Raw genomic sequence first — 16,683 nt, forward strand, 5'->3', positions numbered from 1 at the left:
TGGGGTCACCCTGGGGCTCACGTATGTGTTCTCCCACCCACTCACTGTGACAGGGGTAGATTATGGATTCTCTCTGTGTCTCAGTTTTCCCAGCATGAATGATAGGAAGTAATGCTAGCCTTGCAGAGGAAGGGCAGAGGTGAGGTGGCTCCTGGTGGCTCCATCCCCCCTCCATCCCTCCCTAGGCCCTGTGCCTGTAGCTTTAGGGCACAAGGGCACACGTGGGAGGGTCGAAAGAGCTTCCTGGCAGGAGCACCAGCTGGGCACAGGCTGCTGGAGGCTGCAGAGGGCAGTCTTGGGGGGCACCAAATCTGAACCCCCCCCCACCCCAAAGATTCAGTCATTGCTGTTGAGGCTCTGCACCGCCTTCCTGCTCCCCACGCCTTTAGAAAGGGCTCGGGGGCCAGATGGGGGGCTGGGGAATGGCCCGAGTAACCTTTCTCCTATGCTCCGGGCCCACTTCCCTTCCCATGGGGTTTGCAGAATCTTCCTGGGAAGGAGGAAGGTTAGAGAGGCGGGACCAAGGTCAGCAAGAAAGAGAGAGCCTGAGAGAGCTACACCCTCCACTCACAGAGGGGCAGCCACGCACAGCGTGGTGAGCGAGTGGGCAGGCAGGCAGGCCAGGGCCCCCAGGAGCCACGCCAAGCTGCCTGGGCAAAGGGGTACCGCCAAAAGCCCCAGGTGGACTGCCAGCCCCTCCCTGCTCAGGCTTGGGTGGAGACGGAGGTACTTTGTTCCCCAAGCTGGGCCACTGCCCCTGCAGGTGGTCACGCTGGTGAGTGGCAGACAGACAGGTGGACGGAGCAGGTGCCTGGGAGGGTGCCAGGGCCTGTGTCTGCGGCCCAAAGTCCTCCTGCCCTCGTTGGTAGCAGGCTGAGCTGCCTCCTCTGAGAGAGCCCACCCCCATGCCCAGAGCCCACGTCTCCCCAGGGGCTCACTCTGACCCTCTGCTCTTTCTCTTCCAGCTGCTGCTGGTGGCCACAGGCTGGCACCAGGGCCCTGGACTTTAGAAGCCGTTGCTGCCCTCTCTGTCACCTGAAGCGGGCCCTCTCCCATCCCACCCTTGCCCCGCCTCCCTGCCCCCACCGGGCCGGCCCTGCCCGCCGCCGGACCCTGGCATGTCAAGGTCTGGTCCGCGCCTGCCTGCCCAGCCCGCGGAACCCCGGCGGCCCCGCGAGCTAGGATGAGGGGCCAGGCCGCCGCCCCGGGCCCCGTCTGGATCCTCGCCCCGCTGCTGCTGCTACTGCTGCTGCTGGGACGCCGCGCGCGGGCGGCCGCCGGAGCAGACGCAGGGCCCGGGCCCGAGCCGTGCGCCACGCTGGTGCAGGGAAAGTTCTTCGGCTACTTCTCGGCGGCCGCCGTGTTCCCGGCCAACGCCTCGCGCTGCTCCTGGACGCTGCGCAACCCGGACCCGCGGCGCTACACTCTCTACATGAAGGTGGCCAAGGCGCCAGTGCCCTGCAGCGGCCCCGGCCGCGTCCGCACCTACCAGTTCGACTCCTTCCTCGAGTCCACGCGCACCTACCTGGGCGTGGAGAGCTTCGACGAGGTGCTGCGGCTCTGCGACCCCTCCGCACCCCTGGCCTTCCTGCAGGCCAGCAAGCAGTTCCTGCAGATGCGGCGCCAGCAGCCGCCCCAGGACGACGAACTGCGGCCCCGGGCCGGGCAGCCAGGCCCCAGCGACGACTTCTCCGTGGAGTACCTCGTGGTGGGGAACCGCAACCCCAGCCGTGCCGCCTGCCAGATGCTGTGCCGCTGGCTGGACGCGTGTCTGGCCGGTAGCCGCAGCTCGCACCCCTGCGGGATCATGCAGACCCCCTGCGCCTGCCTGGGCGGTGAGACGGGCGGCCCTGCCACGGGACCCCTGGCCCCCCGCGGGGATGTCTGCTTGAGAGATGCGGTGGCTGGTGGCCCTGAAAACTGCCTCACCAGCCTGACCCAGGACCGGGGCGGGCACGGCGTCACAGGTGAGTGACTGGCGGGGAAACCTTCGGACAGGGGAGGTGGGCAGATAGCGGGAGGTGGGCAGACAGGAGAGGCGGGCGGATGTGGGGAAGTGGGCGGAGAGAGGAGGTGGGCGGACAGGCGGAGGTGGGTGGGCAGGGGCGGTGGGCCAGGGTCTTCTTCCGCAGGGCTGCCCTGCTGGCACCGCTGTCTGGGAAGTGTGCACCCTGGCACCCTCCCAGGCGCCTGCTCCATCCACCTGTGCACGGAGTAAGAGTGAAGGTCACTGGAGGTGTGCAGGGCCAGCCCGGGCACACGGCGGGTGCTTGTTAAGCGTTGAAGGCCTAATTCCCTCCAGGATGGGAAAGGGTCATCCTCCCGGCTGGGAGAGGGCCCGCCCTTTCTCTCCGGCAGGACAACTTTGATGGGCCAGAGGCTGCAACGGCCGAGGGCTGGGGCTGCAGGAGCCCCTGGGGCTGGATGATGGTCCTGGGGACTCGGGCTGCGTGGAAAGGTCGGCAGGTGGGCTCTGTGAGACGTGGTCAGGAGATGAGGTTTCGGGTTGAGTATGCTCTGGGTGGATGAATCACATCTGCCACGCGCTCTAGGTGCTGGGGCCGGGGCTGCAGCAGTGAAGATCCTCCAGAGCCCTGCTCTCAGGCAGCTTCGTAAGGGAGAGAGGAAGGCCCTAAGCAAGAAGACACGAGCAGCCGGGCCTTGGGCAGCGATGAGAGCCTTGCACAAGAACCGGGCAGGGCTAGCCCCTCATGGCAGGGTTGCCATTGTACCTGGAGGTCAGGGAGGCTGCGAGTACCGGGGACCTTGTTCAAAGCTCTGGGAGAGGTGGGGGAACCTCATGCCAGGAACAGAGAACGGCAAGTGCAGAGGCCTGGGCGGCTTTGTGCCCGGAGAGCACAGAGGGGCAGGGGCCAGTCCTGTGGGGCTGCCAGCCTCTGGGACACTGGCTTTTCCTGCTAATGAGACAGGAGCATGCATAGGAGCAGGGTCCTCGGGGTAGAGCCCTGTGGGGCCCAGTGGGCCTCAGTGCAGGAGATGGGTCCCATACACACCTAGGGCATGGAGACCCCTTGCTGACGGGTGACATGCAAGAAAGAAAAGGAAGCCCAGGGTTTTGGTGTTAGCATCTGGGAAGATTGGGGGATTGGAGGGGTTTGAGTTTGCAATGCCAGGCAGGGGCTGACTGCATACATCAGGTGTCTGGGGGTGAGGCCGGGCTGTGTGCTCGAGGCTGGAGGCCATCTTGGGGCAATGGGACCTTTAGGGGTATCCAGCATCCTTGACTTCTCTGGGGCCAGTGAGGCCTGTGGACTCTTCCTCCGAATTTTGTGTTTGAAGTCACAAAATAGGCTGCACAGGGCTACAAAGGAAGCCAGTTATGCTGGAGCATGGTTCTACCCACAACGCGGGCCACGGATCCCAGATGAGAAGCCTCTGTGAGGCCATGAGTGGGGCTAGAGAGGGGCCAGGGGAAGGAGGGACAGGCGTGAGGCTCGGCCCACCCCTCCAGTGGCCCGAGGAGGAGGGAGGCAGCGCCCCTGGGCAGTGGGGGGCCAGGAAGCCAAGTGGTCATGCTGTGTCAGGACAGGTGGGCACATCAGCTGCGTCAGGTGCCACCAGCGGCTGGGTGGGAGGGACTGAGGACCAAGCCCCACCAGGCAGAGTGGAGGTCACTGTGGCCTTGGCGAGGGCGGCTTCTGTGGTGTGGCAGGGATGAGCATCTGAGGGGGACTGGGGAGAGAACGAAGTAGAGTATGGACGGCTCTTTCAGGGAGTAGAGATGGGGCGGTGGACGGTTTGGGAGGTGGGAGGCTGCAGGAGGACTGGGCCCAGCGTTCACAGGCACACCTGGCCGTGCTTCTTGGTCTGCCACTCCTGGTCACTTCACCCCTCGGAGCCTTGGTTCCTTCCTTGGCAGAATACCAACTCCTCTGCCGAGTGTTTTCCTCCAACTGATGGGTCTCAGGGGCCCGGCCCAAGATTACACCCACTACTGAAGAGCTGGTCGTTAGCAGCATCAGGGGGCAGCAGCTCTGCCATTTCTAACAGTGCTCGGAGCAGCGTGGAGCTTGTTGGAAAGAGCTGGCGGGACAGACGCGTGTGACGCGTGGAGAGGCTGGGGCACCGTGTGACGTGGGTGTCGGAGGAAGCGCCGAGCTTCACTCCTCACTGGGCACCTACTGAGTGCAGCCACCCTATGGTGTAAGGTGGTCGGACCTCCCGTGGGAGATCCCACGTTATCTTGGGAACCCAAGGGCCTTAGCAGGGCTTTGGGCAGAAGAGCTAGTGGTTGGGCTGTGAGTGCAGAAGAGATGTCAGCCCCGAGGGGAAGCCTGGGACGGGCTGGCAGCCGGTGGTGGCATTCAGGAGGGGACTGCCACTGGCTTGGTCAGGACACAGCAGCAGCAGCAGCGGGAGGGAAGAAGAGGGCCTTGGGGTACAGCTGATGATCGACTTACTGATGAAAGGATGTGGACATGGGCAGGGAACCCCTCCCAGGTGTCCCACCAGAAATGAGGATGTCAGCTGAGTTGAGGAAGTGGGGCTGGGGGTTGCAGGGGAGAAGAAGATCTGGAGGTCAGAGTGGGACTTGAGTGTGAGCTGCCTGTGAGGCAGCCAGCTGGCAGTGTCATGTGAACAGGCAGCTCTGACACCTGGAGCACCAGGACAGGGCCAGGATGGGGCAATGGATGCTTGAAAATAGCTTCTGAGCCACTTTTGCAAAGCCCCAGGGCCTGGGTTCAAATCCCAGCCTGACCCGGCTTGCCGTGTGTCCCTGGGCCAATTCCATCAGCTCTCTCAACCCCTCAGGCCCCTCATCTTTAAAACAGGAAGAGTAAAAATATCTTGTTTCCTAGATTGCCCTGATGAATGAGAACTGGGGTGAAGCGTTCTAAGCAGAAGCGATGTTGACGATGAAATATCAATATCCTCGCGTATTCTTAGGCAGGGAGACTCTAGAGGGCTCAGGGAGCAGAGACAGACTGGAGGCAGGGATATTCGAGCAGCTTGAGGTGTGCACGGAGATTCTGAGAAAGGGAATGTTTGGAAGTGGTGCTCAGAAGGAGGTGGGAGGATATGTGTTCACACATGCATTCATGCAAGTATGTTGTGTGTGCATGTGTGTTCATGCATGTGTGTGTGCAAGTGTGGCATGTGCGCGTTCGCATGCATGGCATACGTGTGTGCATATGTGCTCATGCTTATATGTGTGTGTGCCCCCATGTAAGTGTGGGTGCATGTATGTGTGTGTGTGTGTGTGTGTGCATGTGTGCAGTACATTATGCACGTGCTTGTGTGTGCCACATGCATGCATGGTGTGAATGTATGTATCAAGGCTGGGCTCTATGCAGCAATTTTGACAGAACACAGGTAAAGGCTGTGGGGCAGGGGCCGCTGATCTTGTGGAAAGACAGCCAGAGGACATATTGACTCGGCTGCTGGCAGCATGAAGCAGGGAGCTCGTCATCTTGTGCAGGATGGGGGGGAATGTGGGCATCCGGGCCCAGAAACAGTTCAGACTCTAGTGCCCATGCTCTGTGCCCAGAAGGCCCTGATGCTTCCAGGACCACAGGAGCAAAAGTGATCTCAGTAGTAATAGTCATTTATTGAGTGTTTACTTTGTGCCAGAGGCACCCTCACGGGAGATAGGCTCCTGTGGAGGCACGCTCTGCCTCAGGGCCTTCGCACAGCTGTTCCCTCTGCCAGGAACAGTCTTCCCTAGAGACCCGCGGGGCTCCCGCCTTCCAGTCCTCACGCAGATGTGACCTTTCATTGCAGGCTACCCTGACCGTCCTGTTTAAAATGGCAGCAGCTCTGGCCCCACTCTCTGACCCTTTATCCTGCCTCTGTCTCTGCACGCATGTGTCACCTCTCAACACACTGCATAATTTCCCTTATTTGCTATGTCCACTTCTGATTGTCCAGACCAGGATGTAAGCAGCACAAAGCAGGCATTGCCAGTTCCCTGACGTGCCCCCCAGCGTGTAGAACAGTACCTGGGAGCAGCAGGCACTCAGTCCAAGTTGGAGAAAACCAGGCATAGACATGTTAAGGCAGCAGCCAGGGCCACACAGCTTGTAAGTGGCAGGCTGATGGCAGAGCCCCTTGACACTGCCATCAGGTGGTAACACTAGGGCATCTGCGGTGAGCTCTGCTCAGAGCTGTGCATGTGTGCGTATGTGCGTGCATGCATGTGTGTGAGTGCGTGTGTGCACATGTGCATGTGTGTGAATGTGTGTGTGCACGTGTGAATGTGTGCATGCGTGTATGTGTGTGAATGTGAATGTGTGTGTGCGTGCGTGCCTGCATGTGTGTGAATGTGTGTGCACATGTGCATGTGTGGAATGTGTGTGTGTGCATGTGCATGTGTGTGAATGTGTGAGTGTGTGTGTGCACGGGCATGTGTGTGAATATGCACGTGCATGTGTGTGCATATGTGTGAATGTGGTAATGTGTGAATGTGGTAATGTGTATGTGCACGTGCATGTGTGTAAATGTGTGCATGCATGTGTGACTGTGTGCACACATGCATGTGTGTAAATGTGTGTGTATGTGCACGTGTGTGTGAATGTGCACATGCATGTGTGTGAATGTGTATGTGTGTGAATGTGTGTATGTGCACGTGCATGTGTGTGAATGAGTGTGTGTGCATGTGTGTGAATGTGTATATGCATGTGCGTGTGTGAATGCGAGTGCATGTGTGTGCACGTGCATGTGTGAATGTACGCATGCGTGTGAATGAGTGTGTGTGCATGTGTGTGAATGTGTGTATACGCATGTGCGTGTGAACGTGAGTGCGTGTGTGTGCACGTGCATGTGTGTGACTGTGCACGTGCCTGTGTGTGAATGTATGTGAGTGTGTACATGTCTGTGCATGCACGTGCGTGTGTGGGGGGGATGGGGTGGCATGAGGACCACAGAGGCAGGTGACCATTCAGAAGACACACAGCTGAGTGGAGGCAGAGTTGACCCCCAGATCCTGCCAGCTGAGACCTGTGCCCAGGGAGCATTGTGCCCTCGCCGTGGGCCCGGGGACACTGGGACGGGCTTGTCCATCCATCGCTGTCCCTAGCAGGCAACACACAGCCAAGTGCGGGAGCAAGCAGGCAGCCCAGGCCAGCTCGTGGCCCATTTTCAGCCCTGCCCCCCGCACGGCCTGTCCAAGTGCCACATGGCCACGTCACGCGTCAGACTCTGCAAACACTCCTCAGGCCAAGCAACTGTTCCCCTCCACCTCGCGCTGCCCCACGCCCCACCGCCCCCCAGGCTGTCAGGCCCCTCTCCCGCCGGCTCTGTCTGGCCCTCATCGCTGCCTCGCCACTGCCTCCCTTTGCATTTTTCCGCCTAGGGTGAGATGGGGCCCTTTCTCTCAAGGGTTGTTTTAAATATTCATGTTTTAATTAAAGAATTTTATTGCACAAGCGACATGGAAGATCATGAAAAAGCAGCGTCCTGGGGCCTGGGAGCAAGTGTGTGTGTCCCTGTATGTCCTCGTGTGTGTGTGTGTCCCTATGTGTCCCTGTGTGGTGTGTGTGGAGCCGCTTTTTGCACAAGGAGGGACAGGGGAGCCACTCTTTTTGCACAAGGGCCAATTTAGTGTGTGTGTCCCTCTGTGATGTGTGTCCCTGTGTGTGTGTGTCCCTGCGTCCCTATGTGTGGTGTGTGTGCCTGTGTGTCCTCGTGTGTATGTCCTTGTGTGTGTCCTCCGTGTGCCCACACAGAGTGGGTATGGGAGGCTGGGCTGGAACTGGGTGTGGAGGGTGAACCCACACATTCCGTTGGGCTCCTGGATCCCGCAGGGGTGTGGGAGGCTTACTGCTGGCCGAGGGGCTGTGACCGGCCACGGAGATGGGGTGACCTCCCCGTCCCTGCCCTGCCTCCAGGGAGAGTCAGCCCAGGCCCACCTGCCCAGTGACCCCACGCTCACTCTCGAGGCTGCTGGAGACACAGTCAGGCTCAGCCCCAACCCCAGGAGCCTGGGAAGTCCTGGGAAGAGGCATCTGGAGGCCTCCCTGGGGTGTGCAGGGGCAGAGGGAGCGGCAAAGCCTTGGCTGGGATTTGGAGGGGAGTCAGGACTGGAGTGGAGTTTGGGGCTCCAGGTAGTCTCACGGTGACAGGGAGCGCCGAGGGGCTTGGGAAGGTGCCAAGGTCTCCACTGTCAGGGGTTTCTGGCTTGGACAGGGGAGCCACTCTTTTTGCACAAGGGCCAATTTAGAAAAATCTAGAAAACAAGAAGGCTTCAGTCCCCATCACAGACAACACCCATTTCAGATGGGGATGGCAGGGTGGGGCCCCATGGGAATGATATGCTGGGCCCACCATGCCGTCAGCCCTTCAGCTCCTCTGCTCAGAGCCAGAACGCACCGCACGCCTGCCCGGCTGCGAGAGAGGCTGAGAGTCAGGGCACTGTGGTTTGGTTCCACTCCCCAGAAAGATGGGGAGAAAGGATGTGGAGCTGGCAGCAGACAGCCAGGGTCAGGGCCTGGGCGGTGGGCAGAGACTTGTCCAAGTTCTCCGGGATGGGCCCTGGGCTTTCAGGCTTGTAAACAGGGCACCATTCTCAGGCCAAGGAGCACCTGCCTGCTCAAGAAAAGGAAGCACGAAGACTCGGCCAGCTCAGGGAGCCTCAGTTTCCCTCCTGAGAGTTGGAGACGGGACAGTACCTGCTTGCAGGGCCTGCATGAGGGTTTAAGGAGAGGGAGCCTTGACAGGTTTAGGGGAGCCCCACTGCTGCACGAGGCTCCTCGCTCTTCTCAGCTCACCTGGGAAGTGGCCTGCCAGATGGTGGGCTTGGCTTCTCAGCCCTATCCTGAGATCTGCTGGTGCCTGCCTCTGTGGCGGGAGGAAGGGGGGCCAGCCACTTGGGCCCCGCCAGTAGGAGCTGCTGGCAGCAGGTGGGCTGAATCAGGCCACAGGGAGCCCCATCCACCCTCCGGGGCCCTCCCTTCACATCCGTGCAGGGGGCCCTGGTCCAGATCTCAGAGGAGTCTGGGTGCCCCAGGACAGACCCTAACTCGGAGGCTGGGCTGGAGGTGGGGTCATCCCTGGGGCACGCTGTGGGTGCCTGGGACCTGGTGGTAGAGCAGGGCGGGAATGGCAGAACTGACCCTCCAGCCCCGGTGCTGCCGGACCTGCTGGACTCGGGAGACCTCTGCTGGCAACAGACAGAAATGCACAGCTCTCCTCCAGAGAACAGCCCGGAAGCTGAGGAGGCCCAGCTGGAGGGAGGGATGCCCCCTGCGCCCCCCTGCACCCCCATCCCAGCCAACTCGGGGCGCGGGCTGTGGGGAGCTCACAGCCTCCAGTCTGGGGCGCCAGGGTGGGAAGGACACCGGGAGGCCTCTCACCAAGCACCCTCTCCCCTGGGTGGCCAGGCTGCCTGGGGCCGTTAATTGGCTCTATTCATCCCCTTAATGAGATGGAAATGAGGCTTCCAGACAGAGCTGGCATTGAGTGGGGGAAGAAAGGCGGCTTCTTTCCGGGCCTGGAGGGGCAGCCCACCCCCCAGCCTGCTTGCTGCTCCTCTGCTGCCCCTCACTGCCCACCCAGCTCAGACACACTGTGGCCACCCAGCAAAGGGTGGCTTGAACACCTCTGCACCCTGCACTGCGGCTCCCAGGGGCTCAGCCCGGCATTGACGAATTCACCGGACAAACGTTTACTGAGTGTCAGCTCTGTGAGGGGACACACATCAAAAACAAAACAAGAATAAAAATAACAGCTACCATTTTCTCAGCGTTCATTAGCAGCAGGAGTGTGACCAAGATGGGGGATCAGTCTGTGGCTGGGATCAGGGCTCAGTATGTGACAGGATCAGGAATTCTGTGCCCAGGATCAGAGGTCAGTCTGTGATAAGGATCAAGGCTCAATATGTGACCAGGGTCAGGAATCAGTGTGTGACTAGAATAGAGACTCAGTATGCGTCCAGGGTCAGCTTGTGACCTGCATCAGGGCTCAGCACAGGTCCAAAGTCAGGGTTCAGTATGTGACCAGGGTTGGGCTTGGTTTGTGGGGGCAGGGTGACCCATCCTCTGGGCCAGTGTCCCGCCCCTCCGCAGCCTCTCCTGATGTGCCCCCACCCTTTCTCCCCCTACCACATCCTCACCACCTGGGTCACCAAGGTAACCAGCCCTGAAATGAGTGGGTGTTTTGGCAGCTGAGGCCTCACCTGGGTCTATCCTGAAAGGCTGCGCGCTGTAGCAGTTGCCATGGGAACCGAGTGGCATCCTTCGATGAGCCTGGCTTGGACACCCTCTCTCTCCCGCCCACTGCCAGTTTCCACGTCACTCAGGCTTCCGCATGGGGGCTGGGCTGGGACGGCGAGGGGAGTGCCGCAGGACGTGCCACCCTGACCCATTGCCAGGCCTGCCTCTCAGGACCCCGTCTGTGCCTTTGCCTCAGAATCGGGGGGGGTGGGATGCCTTCAGCAGGTGAGACCACTGAGGCCCGGAGCCCCGGGGCCCCAGACAGTCCTAGCAGGAGGCCTTAGTCTGGGGGATGGGGGCATTTGGAATCTGACCACCAGTTCAAGTCCAGGTTCCTCTCCTTGTCCTGAGTTAGGGCATGTAACAGGACAGCCACGAAAGGCCCGTCACCTGTTCCTGTGCTGTGGACAGGTGCCACCCTGTCCCGCCCTTGTGTCCTGGAGGCTGTGCTGGGTCCCCCACCTCCCCTGGCATGGCATGGGCCAAGCACGCTGTGGAGGAGGCAGCTCAACTGCTGTGCACCCTCAGCCAGATGCTCTCCTCTCTGGGACCTGGGGAGTGTGGCTCTGTGAGTGAAGGGAGAGGGTTCTGCAGCAGGTGTGGGGGCCTGGAAGACTCCCCCTACCCTATGGACCCCACCAGGGAGAATGAGGCCTCCCACAGCTGTGGTGGGTCAGTCCCTCTCCTGGGTCTCATCCCCGTGCCCCTGGCACCCCCTGCTGGCCATTCCTGGCATAGGTGCGGGGAAGTGGGGCAGGTAGGGTGCGCTCTGGCTGGACACTGAGTTTGCCGAAAATCAATGTGGGGCCCCAGGAGTCAACTCTGACCCAAGTGACAATGCCACACGCCGTCCTCTCCACATCCTTTTTTGCTTTTTGACTTCCCACTGGTCAGTCCTGGGAGGTCAGCCATTATCCTCATGTTGTAAATGATGAGAGTGAGGCCAGTGGGTGGTGGGGCCACTGGGGGAACCTGGTGGCTGGAGCTCCCCTGGGGTCTCCTGCAGTCCACACTCCCATTGAGGGAGGCAGGGCCCCTACTCTGAGGCTCCGAGAGGCCCTGGGGCCCTTCTGGTGGGTCGGGGTGGCCTGTGCTTGGCCTGATTGCTGCCCCTGGGGCCTCCCCTGCTGTACCTGGGATCGAGCGGCCGGATCCCCAGTGTTCCCCAGTGGCAGCATGGGGCAGTGGCCCCAGCTCCGTGGTGGGTCCCCTCATGGTGGCCGCTGGCTGCCTCCTTGCCACCGTAGCCAGGAGCAGGCACTTGGCAAGGGCTGCATGCCCTTTCCAAGTCACCCCGACCCTGCTGCACCGGGTGTGCCTGAGCCCAGAGTGCTGGGCAGGAGGCCCGAGCAAGAGGCCTGGACGCAGCAGCCCCTTCCCGGCCCCCTGGTGCCGCTGCCCCTCTCTGGCCCACAGATGGCAGTGGCCCTCTCCTGCTTTGTGCTCCTCCATGGCTACCCAGTGCTCCAGGACCATGGGCACTCCAAGCGGCCCAAAGTGTTTTTGGCAGCACGAGGACCCCCGGGGAGCGGAGACTCCTGGGGCGTGAGGTCTGGTTTGCTGGAACACAGGTCCGTGAAGGCCGCGGGGACTGTGGGGCAGGGATGGAGGAAGACTCACTAGAGAAGCTGAACAGAGTGGCTGGGGTCAGGGCAGGGGAATGGTGGCGAGGGGCCTGCAGGCATTTGTCCCAGGCTTCCTCCTCCGGTGGCCAGCTGGCCAGGTCCAGGGCAGGCTCAGTCAGGCTGTGCCCTGGGTTCGAGGCCCTGGTTGGACACCAGGTGTGAGGCCTTCGTCACCACTGGTGTCCCTGCGTGGGGTGAGAAAGCGGCTTCAGGTCACAGCTGGGGTGTGAGATGTGGAGCCCTGATGATGAGGATGGTGACCCTCCGCTGAGCCCATGAGGAAACTGAGGCTCTGATGAACAGGGCCTGGCTAGAAACTGGATGGAGCCTGGAGAGGGCTTCCCGGCGTGCCAGGAACCAGAGCCTTGGCGGCCAGGCCCCTCTACCCTCTGCTCACCATCAGGACGCTGTGCTGTGAGGCAGCCCGCGGGTGGGCGGAGGTCGTCATCCCTTCATCATCCTGGCAGCAAACCTGCCCAGCGGCGGCTGGCACACGGGGACCCTTCAGGCTCAGATGTGACCTGAGCTCTCCAGAGGGGGCCCGGGAGCTGGGTAGACACTGGACCCCCAGGTCCTCCCAGGCCAGGCCTTCCCCGGCCCTGCGGCCCCTCCCCACCCGGGCCGGCCTCGGCGGGCTTAGCACCCCCATGACTTACCCCGTCCAGGCCACGAGCCCCTGCCCTGCACTGATCCCCGCCCTCTGGTTTCCCCCCAGGCGGCTGGAAGCTGTGGGCCCTGTGGGGCGAATGCACGCGGGACTGCGGGGGAGGCCTCCAGACGCGGACGCGCACCTGCCTGCCCGCGCCAGGCGTGGAGGGCGGCGGCTGCGAGGGGGTGCTGGAGGAGGGTCGCCAGTGCAACCGCGAGGCCTGCGGCCGTGAGTGCGGGCGGGGCGGGGCGGAGCCGGAGCCCTGGAGAGGCGGGGCCTGCGAGGGAGGAGAGGGGGGTGGGGCCCTGGAGAGAAGGGGCCCGTGGGGGCGGGGCGGGGCCTCGAGCAGAAGGGGCTGGTGGGGGCAGGCAGGGGTAGGGCCCGGAGCAGAAGGGGCCGATGGAGGGAGGGGCTTGGGGAGGGACCAGGTAGAGGCGGGGCCTGGGCCTGGCAGACGCTGGGCGGGGCCTGCAGGAAGAGTGAATAGGGTGGGTCTGCGCTCTGAGAAGCAGGACCTAACCTCGGGGCTGGCCCGGGGGAGGGGGGCCTAGCCGGGAGAGCAGAGGTGAGGGCCCCGAAGAGGGTGGTGCTTGGGGCTGAGTGGGACTAGTTGGGGCTTTCTTCTCGTTTGTGGATTGGGGTTTTTGGAGGGTCTGCGGAAGGCTGGCTGTGGGAGCTCTGGCCAAGCCAGCCCGCCTGCCCCAGCCGGATACTGCCTCCAGAATGTATTTCTGTAATAAGGCTCTCTAATGACCCCATGCATTTTTTAGCTGCTTCCATGAAGTTAAATCACGTTGTAATGAGACTGTCATTGTTTGGGCTGTTTTTTCCTTGGTGAACTTTCCTGGGGAGAAGAGCTCCTCTCAGCAGCCTGGGGAGGGCCCCGGGGCATCGGCTGGGCTGCGGGAGGGAGGCAGGGGGCTGTTGGGGTGCCAGGCAGGGGAGAGCAGCCGTCCTGCAGGTGAACGCTGGCCTGTGGGCGATGGAGGCAGCGAGAGAGGTGGCGCGGGGTATGGGAGACAGGACCCACAGGAAGGGTCCCCTGGTGACCAGATGAGGGCTGGTGCCAGGCTGGGCACTCTGGTCCCTGGCTTCCCAGCTGCCCAGTGGAGCCAGGTGGCCCAGTGCTGGTGAACTCAGAGCACTGTGGCCACAGAGAGAGAGGACGGGGGCAAAGCACCGCTCCTGTGCTGACCTGAGCCCGTCCTGCAGCCGCTGGGCGTACCAGCTCCCGGAGCCAGTCCCTGCGGTCCACAGATGCCCGGCGGCGCGAGGAGCTGGGGGACGAGCTGCAGCAGTTTGGGTTCCCAGCCCCCCAGACCGGTGAGCTGGCGGGAGGGGGGTGGGTGGGACTAGGGTTTGGGAAAATACTGTAAGTTATCAATCGCGGCTAGTTGTGGGTAGTAACTTGAATAACGTGCCATAACTAGACTAAACCCTTAGGTGCAGGGCTCTTGTCTCCTGACTGACTGGCATTAGGGGAACTGGTGTGAGGTGAAGAGACCTGTCCCTGGCCAGACCCCAGAGGCCCAGGGATGGCACAAGCCAGCCCTCAGGGCTCCCAGTCTTGCAGGGGAAATGGCCAGTTCTTGAGATCAGCCTGGTTCGAAGGCCCGGGGGCTCTGCCCCAGCCCTGCTGCCTGCTCCCCAGGAGGGCAGCCCTCCTGCTGTGGGGTCTGGCCCCGGTCTGACTGCAGCCCCGTGGGCGGCAGGCCTGTGACGCTGTAGTGGGGCCTGCAGGTGACCCAGCAGCCGAGGAGTGGTCCCCGTGGAGCGTGTGCTCCAGCACCTGCGGCGAGGGCTGGCAGACCCGCACGCGCTTCTGCGTGTCCTCCTCCTACAGCACGCAGTGCAGCGGACCCCTGCGGGAGCAGCGGCTGTGCAACAACTCTGCGGTGGGCCCAGGTAGGTGGGACGTGGGGCTGGGGCAGCAGACGGCCAGGGCAGCGGGGGGCTGGGGCAGGGGGGGCCAGGGCAGCGGGGATGGTGGCCGCAGAGGGCAGCAGCACCTTCCATTCCTCTGCAGTGCATGGTGCCTGGGACGAGTGGTCGCCCTGGAGCCTCTGCTCCAGCACCTGTGGCCGTGGCTTTCGGGATCGCACGCGCACCTGCAGGCCCCCCCAGTTTGGGGGCAACCCCTGTGAGGGCCCTGAGAAGCAAACCAAGTTCTGCAACATTGCCCTGTGCCCTGGTAGGTGAGAGGGGGGGCGTAGGGGCAGGGAGGAAGGGAAGAAAGGGGAGGTCACAGTGGGCCACTGGCCAGGCCCAGGAGCACAGCTTTGCCCACTCCAGACCCACCTCAGGGTGCTCAGAGGTTGGAATCTCAGACTGGGTTCAGGAAGCAGACTGAGGTGTGACCTTGGGGCATTTCCCACCCATGTCCCAGGCTGGGTGCCGGCTGGTGGCCATCAGGGTGTTCACACCCATGTCCCAGGCTGGGTGTGGGGTGGTGACCCCCAGGGTTTTCTCACCCATGTCCCAAGCTGGATGTTCACGCTATGTCACAGGCTGGGTGTGGGGTGGTGGCCCCCAGGGTGTCCTCACCTATGTCCCAGGCTGGGTGTGGGGTGGTAGCACCCAGGGTGCTCACACCCACATTCCAAGCCAGGCATTGGGGTGCCGGGTGTTCACGCCCACTTTGCGTCCCCTTCCTCCCCCGGGCCGGGCAGTGGATGGAAACTGGAATGAGTGGTCGAGCTGGAGCGCCTGCTCCGCCAGCTGCTCCCAGGGCCGACAGCAGCGCACGCGTGAATGCAACGGGCCTTCCTACGGGGGCGCTGAGTGCCAGGGCCACTGGGTGGAGACCCGAGACTGCTTCCTGCAGCAGTGCCCAGGTCAGGGGTGCGCCGGGCAGGGGTCGGGGGCACCTAACAAGCAGGAGCCTCTAGGAGGGCGACAGGCCCCACAGCGGGTGGGGGTAACCATGGGCCCCGGCATGTGACTGAGGAGGGAGTGGGGTGCACAGTGGGGTCTGGGGTGGCTGTGGGGGAAACGGGGCATGGGGTGGCTGCAGGATGAGTGAGGTGCACTGTGGGGTGTGGGGTGGCCATGAGGAGAGTGGGGCATGGGGTGGCCGTGGGGAGAGGAGTGGGGTGCACAGTGGGACTTGGGGTGTCCATGGGGAAGTGGAGAGTGGGGTGGCCGTGGGGTAGCAGGGTGCACAGTGGGACTTGGGGTGTCTGTGGGGGAAGTGGAGTGTGGGTGTCCATGGGGTAGTGGGGTACACAGTGGGACTTGGGGTGTCCATGGGGAAGTGTAGTGTGGGTGGCCATGGGGTAGCGGGGTGCACAGTGGGACTTGGGGTGTCTGTGGGGAAAGTGGAGTGTGGGGTGGCCTGGAGTAGTGGGGTGCACAGTGGGACTTGGTGTGTCTTTGGGGGAAGTTGAGTGTGGCCATGGGGTAGCAAGTTGCACAGTGGAACTTGGGGTGTCTGTGGGCAAGTGGAGTGTGGGATGACTGTGGAGAGGTGGAGTGTGGGGTCACTGTGGAGAGGTGGAGTGTGGGGTCACTGTGGAGTAGCGGGGTGCACAGTGGGACTTGGGGTGTCTGTGGAGAAGTGGAGTGTGGGGTGACTGTGGAGTAGCTGGGTGCACAGTGGGACTTGGGGTATCCATGAGGAAGTGGAGTGTGGGGTGACTGTGGAGAAGTGGAGTGGGGAGTGACTGTGGAGTAGCGGGGTGCACAGTAGGACTTGGGGTGTCTGTGGAGAAGTGGAATGTGGGGTGACTGTGGAGTAGTGGAGTGCACAGTGGGACTCGGGGTATCCATGGGGAAGTGGAGTGTGGGGTGGCCGTGGGGTAGTGGGGTGCACAGTGGGACTTGGGGTGTCCATGGGGAAGTGGAATGTGGGGTGGCCGAGAGGTAGCGGGGTACACAGTGGGACTTAGGGTGTCCATGGGGAAATGGAGTGTGGGGTGGCCGTGGGGAAGTGGAGTGTGGAGTGACTGTGGAGTAGCGGGGTGCATAGTGGGACTTGGGGTGTCTGTGGGGAAGTGGAGTGTGGGGTGGCCATGGGGAAGTGGAGTGTGGAGTGACTGTGGAGTAGCGGGGTGCATAGTGGGACTTGGGGTGTCCATAGGGAAGTGGAGTGTGGGTGGCCGTGGGATAGCGGGGTGTACAGTGGGACTTGGGGTGTCTGTGGGGAAGTGGAGTGTGAGTGCACAGTGGGACTTGGGGTGTCTGTGGGGAAGTGGAGTTTGGGTGCACAGTGGGACTTAGGGTGTCTGTGGGGAAGTGGAGT

At 62.3% G+C, this 16,683-nt stretch overlaps 1 protein-coding gene across 1 annotated transcript in view; it reads left to right on the plus strand.

Moving 5' to 3' along the window:
• Positions 1-1,059: 1,059 nt before the first annotated feature.
• ADGRB1 (adhesion G protein-coupled receptor B1) overlaps positions 1,060-16,683 on the plus strand; it is an 86,626-nt gene continuing 71,002 nt past the window's right edge. Inside the window, 6 exon segments of the mRNA XM_030794987.1 lie at positions 1,060-1,967; positions 12,510-12,671; positions 13,656-13,766; positions 14,184-14,348; positions 14,470-14,634; positions 15,113-15,277. Coding sequence (XP_030650847.1) covers positions 1,184-1,967; positions 12,510-12,671; positions 13,656-13,766; positions 14,184-14,348; positions 14,470-14,634; positions 15,113-15,277 — 1,552 coding nt within the window. The 5' untranslated portion in view covers positions 1,060-1,183.

This window comes from Nomascus leucogenys, chromosome 16 (genome assembly GCF_006542625.1).
Source record: "Nomascus leucogenys isolate Asia chromosome 16, Asia_NLE_v1, whole genome shotgun sequence".
Taxonomy (NCBI): domain Eukaryota; kingdom Metazoa; phylum Chordata; class Mammalia; order Primates; family Hylobatidae; genus Nomascus; species Nomascus leucogenys.